Below are 19,681 nucleotides of genomic sequence, written 5' to 3' on the forward strand. Positions count from 1 at the left end.
CCCCCCCCCCCCCCCCCCCCCCCTTCCCAGAGAGCAGACAGTGCCTGTTCACCCCCCAGCCCTTGTCCAGAACCCTAAATGTCTACATGCTACATTTGGGAGTGAGCACAGATCACGGAGGTGAGAATGATTACACACTCCTCCACCTATATGCCACCGTGTGCTCACCCCAGACCCTATATATGCATGTGTCATGAGAATATTATAAGTGAATGTCTAGATTATATAAAATAATAATAATAATACAATTGGGGCCCAGGTCTCCATGAACTATGGAGATGGAGGATCCTCCCCACAGCTCAGTAGTGCACCTGAACCCCAAGGCCCTGTTTGAGTGGTGATGTGATGGAGTGGGCAGAGGAAGGTTTCAGGATAGGGAGGAAGAACTGAGGTGGCAATGCCCTCCCGGGGGGCCAGCTCCCTCACTGACCCCAATAAGCACGCCCATTCTCTGAGATCTACCAGTGGAGGGAGGCTCCAATACAGCCACCCAGGAGCAGGTGGCAGCCGCACCACCAAGGACCAAGGCCACGGACTGGCACATAGCCCCGAGGACCGACCAGAACCGGGGCCAGCGACCCAACACCCCCAGAAACCATCCAGATCTCCCAACCCGATCCCGTGGCGACCGAGAGCACACCCCCACCCCGACAACGGAACCGACCAGTCCACCTAGGGCAACACCCACAATGAGAGTACACCACACAAGGGAGGGCGCACACCCAACAGACCCAGACACCCCCAGGCCAGTAGCGCAGAGCCATCCGAGTGAGAGCCACACCCACCCACAGCTCACCACAGCCCCAACCCCCAGCCAAACACCAGACTGCGGCCACAACCAGGCAAGAAGACACCCTGGCTGAGTCCACCCATCCCCTCCCATGGCCCACCCTTCCCACAACAACATTATCTCCCCCCCCACGGTAGAGGCCCCAAAGCCCACCAACACACCCAGGGCTCCCAGGCCAGGGCTGGGCGCCGGTGCATGCACCAGCCCAAGACCCCGACAAACATACCCGCCAAGACTCAAGTCCCCCGGTCCAAGCCGGGACCCCAGCCCGGGAGCGACACTCCCCCAGAACCCTGAGCCTGAGCCCACCCCAAACCCACCCAGGAACAGTCAGGCCAGTAACCTGTGTCCGCCAATACAGACCGCCCAGAACTGCCTGCATGCAGCCAGCAGAGGTCATCAACCAGAATCCTCAAAGCCACCTCCCCAGTCGGGTGTCATTGCCCCAGGCCCACGACCCCTCGATGCCCCCAGCCCCAATACCCTCCCATATCATCAACGATGCCCCACAGGACGAAATCAAAGTGGCTCACCCACCTCCACTAAGTGTTGGAGCTGATCAAATAACCCCATAGAGATTGGTCTGATGTGGAGGCACAGGCTGTCTCAAGACTGATGTAATCCAACAAAAGATCTTTATACTGTTTAATACTAAGAGTATTTTTATTTTTCCAATTCATGAGTATAGTTTTTTTTTTGCTATACATAATGCAGTAAAAATCATGTGAATTGACTTTGTCTCCAAGGTGACATCATCTAAGTGGCCCAATAAGCAAACTGATGGAGAGAGTGGAATATTATATCTCAGACACTTGGATAAGTCTTCACATATCCGGCACCAAACCCTCTGAACAGGTGGACAGAACCAAAATGCGTGGATGTAATTGTCAGGAATATTGTCTGTACACTGTGAGCAAACATTAAATGATGCGAAACCCATCCTGAACATCCGTTGACCTGTGTAGTGTACTCTATGGAGGATTTTGTATTATAGTCATTGTAAATTAGAGTTTTTAATCATCTTAAAAGTTCTTAAAGATATTTGAGACCTGATGTTTTTGTCAAAGTTGACTGACAAATCTGTCTCCCATTTTACAACGGGAAAGGATATTGATTCATCTATTTTAATGAGCGTCCTGTAAACCTTAGATAGTAATTTGGGAGGGTTAAGATTAAGGAATTCTAATACACTTGTTTGTGTTTCAATCCTAGTGTTATTAGGGTTAAATTTATTTTTTCTTATAGATTTAATTTGTTGATATTCTAAAAATGTATTCTTATCAATGCCATATTGTATTATTAATCTGTTAAATGGGATATATACTACTTCCTCATATATTTATTCCAAATATTCAATTCCTTTACACCTCCAACCTGGGAAGTTTATCATATTATTCTGTTGTAGGATGTCAGGGTTGTTCCAGATGGGTGTACGTCTACATGGAATTAGTTAAAACTCTGTCATTTTAAGAAACTCCCACCAAGCTGTCAGAGAGGAGCTGATATTGATGCTTTTAAAGCGTTCCTGTCGTTTTTTGTTAGAGCTAATGAATGGAAGGTCTGAAATCATTATATTATTGCATTGTGTCTGTTCTACGTCTAGCCAGGGTTCATCAAGAGGTGTGTGTTTTATCCATCTTGAGATGTATTCTAGCCTGTTGGCTAGAAAGTAATAATAGAAGTTGGGTAAGTAAAGTAATGGTAGAAGTTGTTTTTTTTCTCTCTCTCTGTGCTCCAGTGAAGACAGACATGCCTGTGTCTGCTCCGTCCCTCCGCTTCCCTGCTCTGCTCTCTTTTGTCTTGTGAACCCTTTAAGAGCCTCTTTTTTTTCCTGCATACCTTCTTAATGTGAAGGGTTTTGATCAGTTGGTCTCTCAACAAAATTGATCAACTTCTCCCGACAGGAAGTTACCTCGATTGGAAACAAATTGGATTATGATGACAACTAGATTCTGCTGTTTGAGTTGGTGAAATCTGGATTGTCTACAAATTTATGTGGATGTGTCGAAGCTTGGCTGCACTCAGACTGAATTTATGTGCAGCTGCGTCAGAGAGCCAGAGCAATGGACTGTGAACTTTCTGGCAGTACCCATGAATGGTGGGAATAATCTTGGAGAAGCTGTAAGCTTGACTCTCGGCGTAAATAACCAATTCGGCTGTTTGGAGTCACCATCAGAGAAATGTACCAGCAAGACTTTAAAAGGCAGACACAGCAATTTACGAGTTCTGCCTGACACAAACTGTGGCCTTGATGGCAGACTTTTCTCAATTCCTCGTGGCATGTTGAGGAAAAAGAAAGATGCTTTGTCTGTCTCCTCACCCCTCCCTTCCCCAAGGCCATGGACATGTGGCAGATCCTGAACCGAGCTTATGATAACAAACACCTCTTATCTGGACAATGGCTGAGAGGGGCTTTTTTACTATGCTACGACCTTCCCTTAAAAGTCAATGCCTTCACTGGCCCCATATGTATATGTCTATTTGTGTTGCTTTGTTGTGGTAGGTTTTTTTGATGCCTCAAATCGTGACCTGTCTAAGACATGGTGTGAGAGATCGTTTTTTTACCTTCTCTCCTAATGTTTTTCTTCCTGTTTCTCATCTAAGCAAAAGCATCATTCTGAATAAGAATAAGATGGCTGCGCTTATAGCATCAGCTTTGTGCACTCCAGCCATCTTTCGGATGGCTGTTCGTACATGTTCTCGTTGTACCTCGGTACAAAGATAATAAAGCTTATTCTGATTTGGTTCTGATTCTAATCCTCCTTTATCTTTGGTCTTCTGTAGTGTTTTTAAGCTAATACGTGGGGGTTTGTCATTCCAGAGTAATTTAGAGATGGAGTCCAGGGATGTAAACCAGTCAGATGATGGTTTATTTGGGATCATTGAGAATAAATAGTTTATTCTAGGCAAAACCATAATTTTTATTGAAACAATCCGTCCCATACGAGATAAGGGTCTCGGGATTATTGACACAGTGATTATCCAAGATGGCACCTTTGTTGATGGCATGCAGTCTCCCTTTCCTGAGTTTGTTAAAGTTACTCGTGTTTTGCCTTCTCTTCATCCATGATGCATCCTCACTTCTAGCGTACGACCGCTCAACTATGTTAAAGATCCAGGATTCGCTAAACAACGCACCGGTTTTTGGTAAAATTGGACATTTTAAGACACCACCGCCCTTCCTGGCGTCTGTTCCAGCCTATCTACGCCACACTACCGGGACGTTGCTACGCAACAAATGCTGCAGAAGATGTGGAAGGAGAGCGAGAGTCCTCGTCAAATTCAAATTCTACCTCTCCTCTCACAGTATGGTTGATCATCGGCTTCTACTGCAGGACTTACCTTCGGAGTTTGGCATCTTCAACCTCCGTCGTTCCCTGGCTTATCGTCATCGATGCCTCGTTCCTGTTAATCCTGGCGTCAACTTTCAGTTTCCACCTTGTCGCTCTGTGGGGACCAGGAGGGGGGGCTGCGTGCAACAGAACCTCTGCCCGCTTGCCTGAGCAGCTGATGATGCAATCGGCTGTGTACCAGCATATGCAGCCCTGTTTAATGTCCGATCGCTCTCAAATAAAACCTTTATGCTAAACGATCTGATCTCTACTCATTGTTTGGATTTATTTCTGATGACTGAGACCTGGCTGAAACTAGGAGACAACAGCGCCTTTTCTGAGCTCCTCCCACCTGGCTGGTTGCACTTCTGTGTAGCTAACGTTTAGCTAACCAGTTAGTGAAGGTGATGACAAGGGCGGATGCGGTTTGTTGATTTTATGGAGAGAAAGCGACGGTTTGTGACGATGAAACGGACCATTTATCCACTCAAATTCAACTCGGTCGACTGGTGGACCCGAAAACAAGCCGTAGATGTTGGACTTTAACAACTTCATAGCGGATATATCGCAGGTACGGTAGCACTCGGCCTTTACTTTTTACTTTTAAGCAATACCCAATTTGAACGTATTAACACGTATATACTTCTTCTTCTCTTTCCCCTGTTTATGTTTCGTGACACATTTGGTGTGTCGGTTCTGGTCGAGTCAGAGTGGCGGATGGATGGGGCGGCTGTGAACCGACGGGGCCGAATCCGGTTCCAGTGAATCTTCGCCTCAAATGAGTGGGTTCTAATGTAACTATCAGTGTCTGTGGGATGCAATTAGTGTTGTTTAATAAAAGCGGAAAAAGATAAAAGTGAATCCGTTTCAGTTATATTTTATTAAGTGTGGTTTGGTTTCAAAGGCAGAGGTATTCTCTTGACATGAAGTGAATTTAAACAGTTTAAAGGGACATTTCAGTGTAGTAATAAAGGCTAGGCTAGCTTCAGTTAGATTAGAGCTCCACTACAGTCAATTTTTAATAATGGGTTCTCACTTTTTCGAGCTACTTGACAGATATGTGACAGAGGTACTTTGTTGTCGATGGTTTAATCAGTGACATGAGACGTTAATTTTCTTTGACCCATCAAAATAAATGTGGTCATTTATTAACAGAATCAAAATTTAACATCAAAACATTGTACACTTGATTATACTGATCGGCTCTGATTAATAAAACTTGGCACGTTTTACTTAATAAAAACAACAGACATTTCTGAAGATATCTGGATTAATTACTGGCAAGATAGAAGAGTTTTAAAGATGGGAAATGAAGGAGTTTAAATGGAGAGAAAAGATGGATGAGGATGTAAGTGTGTTGACGAGGAATGGCACCCTTCATCCGACCCCAGCTCAGCCCCGGTACACTAGGTAGTGAAGCGACTCGTTACCTTTGCAGAAGATAGGTCAGCTCCGGTACGGAGTTCCACTTCAACGCTACCTTTCAGTATCTCCTTAGGATGGCTGAGAATCGTCCGAAGTAGTGACGGTACTCCGTTCAACAACACGCTCATCTCCCGGGTGAACTCACAGCGAGCTGTGAGTCCGTCAGAGGTTCCACTCAGATGTGGAAGGCTCCATAATCCCAACTCAGCTCCGCAGACTGAGTCTGAGAAAACTCAGAAGAACTCCTAGGAACTCCAGCCGAACTCCATCAGAACCAGAAGAACTAACGGAACCAACCAACTAACTAACTTCAGAACTAGGAAGTGTCGACTTTTAAACAGTTCTGCTTCTGGTCACTTTTAGGAAGTCCTGATTGGTTGAAGGAACCAACAGGAGTGTGGTTTTAGTGACGTCAGAGGGTCATTACAAGTCGAGAAAACATCAGAAATGTTTAGGAACGGTTAGTTACAGACGAGAAAATATTTTGGAGAAATGACAGACTTACAGGTGCCAGTTATCTTGTTTCTGTCTGAGAGGTTTAAAAATACGACAGTTCGTTCCAATAACTTGTTTTTGACTGTCTCCGACTTTTGACCGACATCACTCCTTCTCATTTCAGACAGAAGATCAAAAATGCATAATTACTTTGTAAAATAGACATTTAACTTGATTTCTACTTTGAATGAGGATTAAAAATCATTAATACTGTTTCCCAGTTGATTTAAAATGAGTGGTTCACTTCAACATTTAAAAATGGTATGAACTAAACACACTTTTGATTATCAAGATATTGTAAAATAGTAATGATAATATAAAAAAGAGAGTGTTCTTTCAATTGATTAGTTCAGGATACAATTAGAAAGTCTCTGGATGAGCTAATTTGTATTTCTGGATTCAAATCAATGAAATAACAGTTCCTGTCCCATGAAGGTCTTCAGAGGCAGGTTTGATCGGAGGCCTAGTTCACTACATCAGAATTTTTTTATAAATAATTCAGTCAGTTAAAGGGAATTTCAGATATTTTATAAGTGCGTTCAGTCAGTTAAAGGGGATTTCAGATATTTTATAAGTTGGGTTTTGGTACAAGACTATAAACAGTAGCTATCTTACATGATGTAGATGACTTATAACAATAACTGACCTTTATTCTCTGATAGAACCGAAAATGTCAATTTCTATCTTTTAACAACATGCAGTTTTTTTTATCAAAATTTGGATAACATGTTTTTTAGAGTGTCATAATTCTTAAAACTTTAGTGCAACATGACGTTCGCGAGCATGTTTTTGTGCGTGTGTGTGGTTATCACACAGGAGGGAGTTCATGCGTGCGTGCATGCGTTTGGTCTCCCAGACGGAGAGCCGGCAACACCACAGATAACAGAAAAAGTCAGCCGTACGCTTGAAGGACATTATAGAATCCAAAAAACAAAACAAATATTAAACAGTTATCTGTAAACTTATATTACTCAATAAGCTTTACAGACGAAGTAGACAAGGTATTTTAGCATTTTTTTCTTATGCTGTTAGTGGGTGTTATCTTTTCTCTGACAAACAAATCTGTAGTCTTTGTTCCCCAGACAAAAAAATTCACTTAATCCAAACACAATCTCGCCAGACATGTGATTCTGCTTGCCATCTCTTGGCAGTTTTTTATCTGAGTGGCGTATTTTTCTTTCTTGGACATTTTAGCAAGGGCATGGTTTTCTGTTAAGTTTGCCATTAACATCTTCCAAATTTCAGGCTTGAGAGCAGGTTCAAATGTCATAACTCTTCCCCTCAATTTTTTCAATGAAGGTGAGTGAGTCTGGGTATTTTTGATGCATAAATCTTTCATCTTGTCAGTTTGAAGGGGTCAATTTTGCTTAATATTCCTCCCATCGTTATTAGTTATTTAAAATAAGGGAGAGAGAGAAAAAAATTAATGTACACACTATGGTTCTCCTTTATTAATATAGGGTTGTGGGTGGTATCAACAGAAAATGCCTCGAGGGCGCTCAAACACTCCCCAGCGACCAGGCTTCTAGGTTGACCCTTTGGTCAACCCGGGCCGCTGCTCAGGGTCCTAAACCCGAAAGTGAAAGAATTTTAGATCCAGAGATACACCACACCTAAAAAAGCCTAAAGAAGATTTTTATGCAAATATCGCCTCAACTCTTCGTTGTCACCGTCAGGTATCCGAGAAATCAGCGATACTTACCCACAAATCCTCCATGCATTCATAAATAAACACTCATGCGCACAGCAAACAAGAAAATGATCGTATCAGAGCTCTACAAATTTTTTTCTTTGTCCCTTAAGTGTAACGCCATTTTGAGTCTCACTCAAATATTTTTAAAAAGGATTTTGACCAAAGTCTCACCTTAATCTTCAAGATATTGATTCAGAAAAGTTCTCACTTATGCTTGTAATCTGTGAGAAATCTCACTTTTCTCACGTTACTCATGAAAAATCTCACTTTTTTCACGTTGCTTGTTTGTTTGTTTCTTAACCCTTAGAAATCTCACTTGTTCCAGAGGAGATCTTGGCTCATTTTATACTTAAAATGGCACTAGTGTTCGTTTACAGCCTCACCAGATGTCTAAAAAAAGGTCTTGGTGTCCGTCTCACTGTTTAAATCAGGTCTTGAACTGTCACACCTCACTTCTGTAGGTCTTAATTGTATGCGTAAATCCGATCTCACCTAAAAAAAAGTTGTTGGTCGGTTTAAACAAACAATCTCACTATTTTTAACTTTGCTGGGTCTTGACTTAAACTATTTGTCTTTTTCTGTAGGTCTTGATTGTATGGTCAAAACTGCTTCACTTTAACAGGGTCTCAGCATTGTGTTTGAGCAAGCAACCTCACTGTTCTGTTATAAAAAAAAGGAAAAGTTTTACACTCGCCTTGCGTGAGAGAGATATGAGCTGGAGCTCCGCCGGTCTGTCCCCGATGTCTCGAGGTGAACCTATCTCGCTGGCCTGTGACACAATAAGCGTCCGGGGCTTTTGGGCGGCCTATTGCCGACCTTTTAGCGCGTCCTGTCGAGTCCCACCGATGAACAGATTGCGGGGAGCTCCTGGCTGGCTCGCCAAAGAATGTAAGGGTTAACCTCCTGGTAACACCTAAAAAGAATTTACACACAAGATAGAGTGTAAGAATTTTGAATGAGCCCTCTGCAAAGTGGGCGTTCGTCCTGACCAAGCGTCAAGGTGAAGTCCGCCGTTCGATTGGAGAGCTTATGTTTTATTTTGAGACAGGAGGAGTGAGCAATAGGCAAAATCAACGGATACAAATTTTCTCCGACGCAGCGGAGCCAGAAAAGATTACTAAACAGACGGCTTGATTACAGAAACGGGACAGCCTGAGTAGCGAGGTCAGATCTGAATAACATCATGGTTGTTTAAAAACCCACGGTCTTGGTCTCACTGCACATGCACATGAAACTGAGAACAAGACTCTGGCTGTTCTTTAGTTCACACGACTGGAGTTTAATTAAATAGTGAGAAGTCTAAAAACAGTTTTAAATGATAACATTTTAATTTTATCCAACAATGAATATGAACAGTGGTATGAATATGAACAGTAGTTTGAATATGAACAGTAGTTTGAATATGAACAGTAGTATGAATATAAACAGTAGTTTGAATATTAACAGTAGTGCAAATTGAATGAGCACATGAGCGTGTGTTGAGTGTATAACCCGTTTTTTTTAATAATACAGAGTTCAGTGTTAAAAAGTTTTTGTCTTGTGTGGAAATGTATGAAAGTTTGTGTGTTAAGGCGGTACAAGAGGGAGGGGAGGTAGAGCAGGCAGAGAGTTCAGCATCCTGACTGCCTGATGAACAGAGCTGTATATCAGTCTGCTGGTTCGAGCCTGGAGACTCCGCAGTCTCCTCCCTGATGGCAGCAGGCTGAAGAAGCTGTGTAGTGGGTGTGTGGGATCACCTGCCATGCAGAGGGCTTTCCAAGTGAGGCGGGTACTGTGCAAGTCATGTAGTGAGGGGAAGGAGGTGCCGACGATCTTCTCGGCTGCTGTCACGATGCACTGGAGTGTCTTGTGGCAGGATGCAGTACATGCACCGAACCACACCGTGATACAGCTGGTCAGGACACTCTCTATGGCACCCCGTAGAAGGTGCACATGATGGGGGTTGGAGCTCCAGCTCTTTTCAGCTTGCGGAGAAAGTAGAGGCGCTGGTGAGCCTTCTTGGCCAGTGATGCAGTGTTCTTGCTCCAGGACAGGTCCTCTGAGACATGCACTCCCAGAAACTTGGCACTGCTCACTCTCTCTACAGTAGTACCATTGATGGTCAGAGGAGCATGCTGGGTGTGAATCTTCCTGAAGTCCACAACAATCTCCTTTGTCTTATACACGTTCAGAGAGAGATTGTTGTGTCTGCACCACAAGGCCATGTGGCTCACCTCATTCCTGTAGTCTGTCTCATCATTGTTGCTGATGAGACCCACCACAGTCATATCATCTGCAAACTTGACAAAGTAGTTGGAGCTATATGATGGTGTGCAGTCGTGTGTCAGCAGGGTGAATAGAAGTGGGCTCAGCACGCATCCTCGGTGGGCCTCTGTATTCACTGTGATGGTGCTGGATGTGTTACTGCCGACCCGTACTGCCTGTAGTCTCCTGGTCAGGAAGTCTAGCAGCCAGTTACACAATGAGATGTTCAGCCCCAGACTGTCCAGTTTAAGGATGAGCTGTTGGGGGATGATGGTGTTGAATGCCGAGCTGAAGTCAATGAACAGCATTCTAACATAAGAGTCCTTAATGTCCAGATGTGTGAGGGCTGTGTGGATGGCAGAGGAGATGGCGTCGTGGGTCGAACGATATGGCCGATGTGCAAACTGGAAGGGATCCAGGGAGGCAGGAAGGGCAAAGTTGATGTGTTTCATGACTAGCCGTTCGAAGCACTTCATCAGGATGGGGGTGAGTGCCACCGGACGATAGTCATTGAGGCAGGAGGGCAATGCCTTCTTTGGGACAGGGATGATGGTGGTGGCTTTGAAACAGGTGGGGACGATGGTCTGACTCAGTGAGATGTTAAAGATATCCGTGAAGACTGCTGCAAGCTCCACTGCACAGTCCTTCAGCACACGACCAGGTATGTTGTCAGGACCAGAAGCTTTTTGGGCATTGATCTGGATGAATGATTGCCTTACACTGTCCGTGGACAATGTCAGCACCTGATCATTGGGAGAGGGGGAGAGTTTCTGTGCAGGTGTGCTGTTACATGCTTCAAACCGAGCAAAGAAGTCATTCAGCTCATTCAGTGTAGAGGTTGTGCTGTCACAGGTTTGTGGGGCTGGCCTGTAGTTCGTGATGGTCTGTATTCCCTGCCACAGACTCTGTGTATCCTTGCTGTCACTGAAGCGATGAGCTATCTTCCTGGAATACTGCTTCTTGGCCTTTCTGACGCCCCAGGACAGGTTGTTTCTGGCTGCCCTCAGGCCCACCTGATCTCTCGCTGTGAAGGCAGCGTTTCTGGCTCTCAGGAGTCTGTAGACCTCTGCTGTCAGCCATGGCTTCTGATTTGCCCGAACAGTGATGGTCTTGAGGTCAGTTACATCATCAATACACCTTGTGATGTATGAGCATACAGTATCTGAGTACTCTTGAAGATCTGTGCTGTTGTTTTTGGTAGTAGCTTCTTTGAACATATTCCAATCTGTGATGTTGAAACAGTCTTGAAGTGCTTCTGAAAATCCCTCCGGCCACACTCGTACCTGTTTGTAGACTGGTTTGGTGACTTTCACCAGTGGTCTGTATGCTGGCATTAGCATAACACTGATGTGACCAGAGGCGTTGGTGTGGGGGAGGGGACAGGCCTTGTTGGCTCCTTTCATGGTGGTGTAAACTTGGTCCAGTGTATTGTTTCCTCTTGTTGGAAAGTCTATGTGTTTGTATGTCTTTGGAAACACACTCCTTATCTACATGGTTAAAATCGCAAGCCAAGATGAGAAAAGCATCAGGGTGGGCTGTTTGCTGCTCACTGATGTGCAGATACAGTTCATTTAGTGCCTCACTTCTATTTTTGTTGCTGGAGCTTGGGGGTATATAAACAGCGACGATTATAACAGCTGTAAATTCCCTCGGTAAATAGAATGGTTGGCCTTTAATAACCATAAATTCCACTAAAAGTGAGCAGTGTTTGTAGACCACAGCAGCATCACGACAACAAGCATTGTTGATATAAACACAGAGCCCCCTGCCGCGGGTCTTACCTCCCTCAATGAGAGCTCTGTCCGCTCTGTAGCATGTTAGCTGTTCGAGCTGAATAGCATGGTCCGGAACGTTGTTATTAAGCCATGTTTCTGTGAACACAAAAACACAAGAGTCTCTCACAGTCTTCTGTGTTGTTTGTAGTAGGCGTATACAGGTCCTTCTCAAAAAATTAGCATATTGTGATAAAGGTCATTATTTTCCATAATGTAATGATAAAAATGAAACTTTCATATATTTCAGATTCATTGCACACCAACTGAAATATTTCAGGTCTTTAATTGTTTTAATACTGATGATTATGGCATACAGCTCATGAAAACCCAAAATGCCTGTCCCAAAAACTTAGCATATCATGAAAAGGTTCTCTAAACAAGCTATTAACCTAACCATCTGAATCAACGACGTAGCTCTAAACACCTGCAAAAGATTCCTGAGGCTTTTAAAAACTCTCAGCCTTGTTCATTACTCAAAACCGCAATCATGGGTAAGACTGCCGACCTGACTGCTGTCCAGAAGGCCATCATTGACACCCTCAAGCAAGAGGGTAAGACACAGAAAGAAATTGCTGAACGGATAGGCTGTTCCCAGAGTGTTGTATCAAGGCACCTCAGTGGGAAGTCTGTGGGAAGGGAAAAGTGTGGCAGAAAACGCTGCACAACGAGAAGAGGTGACCGGACACTGAGGAGGATTGTGGAGAAGGGCCGATTCCAGACCTTGGGGGACCTGCAGAAGCAGTGGACTGAGTCTGGAGTAGAAACATCCAGAGCCACCGTGCACAGGCGTGTGCAGGAAATGGGCTACAGGTGCTGCATTCCCCAGGTCAAGCCACTTTTGAACCAGAAACAGCGGCAGAAGCGCCTGACCTGGGCTACAGAGAAGCAGCACTGGACTGTTGCTCAGTGGTCCAAAGTACTTTTTTTGGATGAAAGCAAATTTTGCATGTCATTCGGAAATCAAGGTGCCAGAGTCAGGAGGAAGACTGGGGAGAAGGAAATGCCAAAATGGCAGAAGTCCAGTGTGAAGCACCCACAGTCAGTGATGGTCTAGGGTGCCATGTCAGCTGCTGGTGTTGGTCCACTGCGTTTTATCAAGGGCAGGGTCAATGCAGCTAGCTTGTGTGGGCTAGCTGCTAGCCTAGCTTGGATACCTCCGCGCTTATCCCGCTTCTGCTTCCTGTCGCGCCGCTTATGGCGCTTCCACTGTGGTCGTGATGATGGAGTGAGGGTCGGTGATGGTACCGGCTTCCAGAGCAGGCCGCTGTCACGTAGCTCTTCTTCGAGTTCGCTGTTTATTCCTAAAAGTGTGTTTTTTCTGACATCAAGCAGGAACTCACAGCTATACTTGCATTGTAGGACATGTAGACATGACGAAGACGTACAAGCACATTCCAGCTTGCAGGACAAAGAAAACAAAAACACTGTTCTGTCGGGAGGGAGAGAAGCCGCAGCGTGTGCGTGCGCCACCATCTTTAGTTCAGTTGATCAGCATTGATATGGGACGTTAACTAGTAGGTAATATAGGGTCTTTGCCTGGTTTTAACAGGTGACTAATGTTGGCTGAGTTTATATTTTCTGGAAGTCTGTTATTTTTCTCAGTTTCCTGCAGCATTCTGTGAAGTAGTGGTGCCAGGATATTCCAGAATTGCTTGTGGAACTCTGCTGGAAATCCATCTGGACCTGGAGCCTTTTTATTGAACATGCTTCCAAGGGCTTCCTGGAGTTCCAGTAATACCATAATATACCATTTCATTTATAGAGCACTTAAAACAGCGACAAGGCCAACCAAAATGCTGTACAGACAGAACAACAGGGAACACACAAAGCAAAATACAAAATTATGTAAATCAGAAATATAGACATAAAAACGATGCATATAATGACAACTAACCAGTGTGGAGCATACAGGTTCAAAACACAGATCATCTGGTGTTGAAAGCTACCGAATAGTAGTGGGTTTTTAAACAGGACTTGAAAACCGAGAGGGAGGGGGCCTGTCTGACCAGCAGAGGTAACTCGTTCCAAAGTCTTGGTCCTGCTACAGAGAAGGCCCTGTCCCCTCTGCACTTAAGACGAGTTCTTGGAACTGTGAGGAGCAACTGGTCCGCTGACCTCAGGGAACGTGGTGGGACATACGGTTGTAGCAGATCAGAGAGATTGGTTGGGGGGGGGGGGGGAGACTGTTCAGTGATTTGTAGACATATAGGAGTATTTTGAACTGGATTCGAAAGTGAACCGGTAACCAGTGCAGTGAGGCCAAAACTGGTGTAATGTGCTCTCATTTGCCTGTACTGGTTAAAAATTGGGCTGCTGCATTCTGGACCAGTTGTAGTCGTGCAATGGAGGTCTGACTGATACCAAACAGGAGCGAATTGCAGTAATCAAGCCTAGATGTAATGAATGCATGTATTCCAAAAAAGTTCAATCTGGTCCTCTGGACATTCAAAAAACAAAAAACAAAGCAAAAAAATATAGAAACGTTTCGTCTCTCATCTGAGGGACTTCTGTCAGTCTGAGGTGCTGTATTCAGTTCAGTCTCTTAAATAGCACCTTCTCAGAGTGGATCAACCAGTTTGCTGCTGACAACCAAAACCAGCTGCTCACATGGTCAAGAAGGACCATCAGTCTAACAATGTATCATTAGCACACTGATGGCTGTTTACTATTCACAGGGGGTTGAGTGATACTAGCAATAACAGCAGTGTAAGAGGGGGACAGTTGAACCCGGAGGCCTCCACCCCTGTTTAATGATGGACGATTTCTTTTCACAAAGATGGCCTCCTTTACTCCTCTCTCAAATCATCGTTCCTCTCTGTCCAGGATGTGAACATTTTCATCCCTGAAAGAGTGACCGCTGGCCTGGAGATGAGTGTAGACCGCAGAATATTGGCCTGATGATGTTGATCTTCTGTGCTGGGCCATCCTTTTGGCTAGTGGCTGTTTAGTTTCCCCGATGTAAGACTGATCACAGCCCTCATAACACTGAACAGCATACACAATATTACTCTGTTTGTGCCGGGGGACTGGATCTTTGGGATGAACCATTCTTTGCCGTAATGTATTTTTGGGGTTTAAAAGCCACTGGGACTTTGTCTTTAGAAAATAAACATCTCTTTTTCTCTGATACTCCCTCAACATACAGAATGACCACTGGCCTGGGTCTGGGCTCCTCCTTTTCACCTGATGGCTGACTGGAGTCCTTTTTGGGTTTCTTCTCTGCTTTCAGGAAGGCCCAGTTAGTGTAGCCACATTGCTCTAGAGCCTGTCTTGTGTGGAATTTCTCCTTCTGCGTGGCTCCTGAGTTAGTGGGGACGCTGTCTGCTCTGTGGTACAGAGTCCTGATGACTCCTAACTTGTGCTCCAAAGGGTGATGTGAATCAAACTGCAAATACTGGTTTGTGTGGATGGGTTTGCGGTACACCTCAGTTTACAAATGTCCTCTATCAGAGTCTGAGACCTCACAGTCCAAGAAAGCCAACCTGCCCATCTGCCTGAAGACTGCCACCATCATCCCAGTCCCAAAATTCTCTACAGTGACTGGTCTGAATGACTATCGGCCAGTGGCCCTCACCCTGATAGTCACTAAATGCTTCGAAAAACTGGTCATGACCCACATCAAAACAACCATCAACATCAACGAGAACTCTCATCAGTATGTATACTGTGAGAACCGATCAACAGAGAATGCCATCTCCTCTGTGGTCCACACTGCGCTCAACCACCTGGAGCAGAAAGACCCTTACGTTCGTATGCTCTTTGTGGACTTCACATCTGCCTTCAACACCATGATCCCCCAAACCCTGATGGACAGTTTCGTTCACACTAAGACTCAGCCCATCCATTTGCAACTGGGTCCTGGACTTCTAAACAAACAGACCACAGTCAGTGAGGATCCAAAACTTCTCCTCCTCCACCATAACCCTCAGCACTGGCTCTCCTCATGGATGTGTGTTGAGCCCTCTCCTGTTTACTCTGCTCATGTATGATTGTGCAGTTACCCATCCAGGCTGTCATATTGTAAAGTTTGCAGATGATAAAACGGTGGTGGGATGCATCACAAACATTGATGAGTCCAGCTACAGGCAGGAGGTGGAACACTTGGAAAGTTGGTGTAAAGAGAATAACCTTCACATCAATGTGAAGAAGCCAAAGGAGATGATTGTGGACTTCAGAAGGAACAAACACACCTACACCCCATTAACATAAGAGGATCTGCGGTGGAAGTGGTCTCCAGCTACAAGTACTTGGGTGTACACCTGAATGACAACCTCAGCTGGGGCAACGACACCATCAGCCTGATCAAGAAAGCACATTGCATACTCTACGTCCTCAGGCAGCTGAGACGAGCTGGTCTGGGAAGTTCAGAAGTTCAAGTTTCCTCACCTCCTTCTACAGGTGTGCAGTAGAGAGCATCCTGTGCTCCAACATCAACGTGTGGCATGGAGGCTGCACAGCTGCAGAAAGAAAAGCTTTGCAGAAAGTGGTGAAGGCTGCACAGAAGACTGTCGGAGTCAGCCTCCCCACCATCACAGACATCTACACCTCCAGATGCAGGAAGAGGGCCACCTGCATCATGAAGGACCCCACTCACCCAGTACACATACTTTTTGCTCCGCTCCCCTCAGGAAGGAGGTTGAGGAGCATTAAGTGTAGAACCACTAGACTGAGGAACAGCTTCTACCCTGAGGCTGTTACTCATGAATCTCTAACCAGAATAATCACTGTGAAAATTACATCATGTTGCTGCTGATCTGTTTCATGTTGCTGTGTTCATGCTTGCTCATCTGTTCACGCATACTCATGCTCAAGTTCATGCTGCTGTTCGACGTATTGTTTTTTACGTAATTAGTGCTTAGTGTAATTTTAGTTGCTGTTTTTCTTAGTTCATATCTTAAATGTTGTCATTGTTTTTCTTTTACATTTTTATTGTTGGATGTAACTGGGACCCTGTGTACATGATTTCACTCCACCACATGTACCGCATGTGGTGCAAACGACAATTAAGAATCTCTGACTCTGACAACAGTACTATAGTTCATAATTTCTTATCTGACAACCCAATTGACATGGAAACTACAGCGTTTTTGTGTAAACCCACTAATTTTACCCTTAATAAACATTGAAAAAACACTAACGTTTCCAGAGGTTGTTCTCATGTAAACGGGGCCTTATAGTAGGTAGATCACTTTGACTTGGTCATTTTAAAATTTGCTCGCATGATGAAAAAGTCTGGGCACCCCGTTCTATGGGGCCCAGACCACTACTAGGCAGTAGATAAAATGTATCCAGTCTTCATAATCTATCAGTCTGTGTTGCCCCAAACACGAAAAAACAAAAACTTCTGTCCTTATTCTCAGTGTAACTCCTACCAACTGACCTGGGACCTGTTCAGTTTTTCTTTTTTAACTGCACTGTTCCAGCTCTATGATGATGACTCTTTAGAAGATTTACCACTCCCTCACCTCCTTCTTCATCTCAGGAGAATAAAGCCATAAGCTCTCTCAACAAGGAGCCAAACATCACCATTTTATGAGCCGAACAGAAAAGAAAGGCCTCAGCACAGCAAGTCCACCTGCTCCTGAGACCTTTGCTCTAATTTCTAGTCATTGTTCTTGTTAACAGTCTGACGGTTTTCCACATCCTCACACTGCTCAGTTTGTTCCTCTTTGGTCAAGGAGAATAAAACTTTGAAAGACTCTCATGTTCTTTCAGGTCCTTATTCAGCCTGAAAATAAATCTCCCCTTATTATTTCACATTTCATCACTACTGAGACCTTCACTGACTTCCTAAGTTGTCAAAGGAACATTCAGTTCAAGTTACAAATTATTTATTCATTAAATCATGAATTTAATTCACGGGGTGGGGGGTGGTGATGGTGACCTTGGCCCTCATTATCCACCCTTCATGCATCCATTGGAGGAAATATAAAAACTAGACAGTTTCTTCAAATGATTCCCCAAGCATTTCTTTTCTGCAGACTAATACAATTTTCAAACTTTTAAATTACCTCTCTATAGCTATTCACTTTTTTCTAAATGTCCTTTTATTGAAGTCATTTGTTGTGAATGTTTCCCAGAATCAGGCTGTGTGTGGGAGAACCTTCAGTTCCAAAACATAATTATATTTATCATATAAAACTGTGTGTTTAGGTTTATTACTGCAGATCGTTGGCCGTCGCCTACAGTGAACACAACTGCCTGCAAAGATTTCATGAGCTGATCTCAGACCAGGATACGCCTGCAGGTCTCAGACCTGTTCTCAGCAACCTGTGTACCTTGTTTGGACTGTGGAGCCTCAGCAGCCACATGGCCACGCTGTACTATGGTAAGAGCTTCTACCAAAGCCCAGAAGTCCAGATGAAATGGACTGAACCAGCTCCTTTTTTGTCCAGGTGATTACGCGAGTGGAAGGAAACCTGCAGAGCTGGTTCAGATGGCCATCCTCACGCTTTGCTCCCAGGTACTGAACAGTTTTGCCAGTCATCTCTGGTTCTAAAAGGGTTGATGATAACACACAGTGGGTCTATAAGTACAAAAGAGTTTGTGTTTTTGTACTTACAAGCTAATGCAGTTAGAGACACTGCATATTCTATGAAAATGTGGAGTTAACACTAAATTATTTAGCTGAACTTTGCTGAAGAAGCTGAAACAGAGTTGTTAAAGTGACAACAAGCAGAGCAGAGGCTAAAATGCTAAAGTCGTATTGTCAACATTCCAATCTGAGCTTTGGATGCATTTGACTTAGTGCTGATAAAATATTGACCACAGAAGAAGACACACAAACCTTTATTTTTATTACTAACCTTTATTCAGCCAGACAAATCCCATTGAGATCTTTTTTCAAGAGAGGCCTGAAGGCAGTCTAGTCTAAACATGCAAGCTTCAGACAAATAGACACCAGGCCCAGCCCTGGGCTTGAAGGGGAGCCCAGTTAAGTGTAGTTGGTTTTGCTCAACATCCCTCTGTGAGCTAGGCAAACAAAGACCCAACAAGTCTCTGGAGGGAGCTTCATCTGCAGGTGAATTTAGCTGAATTCATACCTGCAAAAGTCACTTTTTGGCAAAATTTTCAGATTTCATACTAAAAATGTCATTTACGTGAACCATGCAGATCCGAAGAGGTTTTTTTTTGTGTGTGTGGGTGTGTGTGTGGGTGGGTGGTGTAGGAGGTTAGAGGCGTGGTAGATGGCATAATCTCTTCCGTCACTTGGCTTAACAGGTGCTCATCTTTTCAGGGGTTTTTGCCAACGGGGTGGGGGGGTGGGGTGGGGGGGGAAGACACCTCCATGTTGCACGTCACAGATACGTTAGTGTAGGACAGTGGCTGTCCGTTGTCCATTTCTGCAGACACTTTTGATCATGTCCAGAGCTGAATTCTATCTGGTTGGAGCATCTAGTATGTAGCTGTGTCCCAATCCAATGGCTGCATTCTTCGAAGGACCCGGCCTACCCGGTCGACGTAGGCCGGGTCCTTCAAAGACCACATAGACCGGAAGTCAATGACTGTGAATTGGGACTGGTATAGCCTTCAGGGTTACGTTGGCGTATGTCCTGTTGCCTAGCAACCGTGACAGAGTTAAGCCGAAGAAAGAATGGAGACCGAAATTTTGTTCTTGTTTTTACTTTTTTAATTCTAGAGGAAATACTGGAACTTTATCGCTGACGCCGACATGTTTTATATCTTCTGCTGAGAGACAATCATTTTCAGGTAACTAATTTTTTTTTTTTAGTTTACAAACTTTCAAAACTGTTAACCTAGTTTCATGGATAATTTCAGTGATTGAAAGACTAATGAATTAACTTTATTAACGTGTGCATAATAAAGAAAATGGAAATGCATCTTCTTAAATTAGTAATAATTTAATCAAATTTAATGTAATTAATTTACTATTAAATTTTATATATATATATCTATATATATATAT

The 19,681-nt window shown here is 44.2% G+C and overlaps 1 protein-coding gene across 1 annotated transcript in view; it reads left to right on the forward strand.

The window, feature by feature from the left end:
- acox3 (acyl-CoA oxidase 3, pristanoyl) overlaps positions 1-19,681 on the forward strand; it is a gene marked incomplete in the record, with an annotated part of 494,152 nt that overhangs the window by 365,725 nt on the left and 108,746 nt on the right. Inside the window, 2 exon segments of the mRNA XM_037681288.1 lie at positions 17,908-18,082; positions 18,150-18,217. Of these exon segments, the coding sequence (XP_037537216.1) occupies positions 17,908-18,082; positions 18,150-18,217 (243 nt within the window).

This window comes from Nematolebias whitei, chromosome 1 (assembly GCF_014905685.2).
Source record: "Nematolebias whitei isolate Nwh7 chromosome 1, NemWhi1, whole genome shotgun sequence".
Lineage (NCBI taxonomy): Eukaryota > Metazoa > Chordata > Actinopteri > Cyprinodontiformes > Rivulidae > Nematolebias > Nematolebias whitei.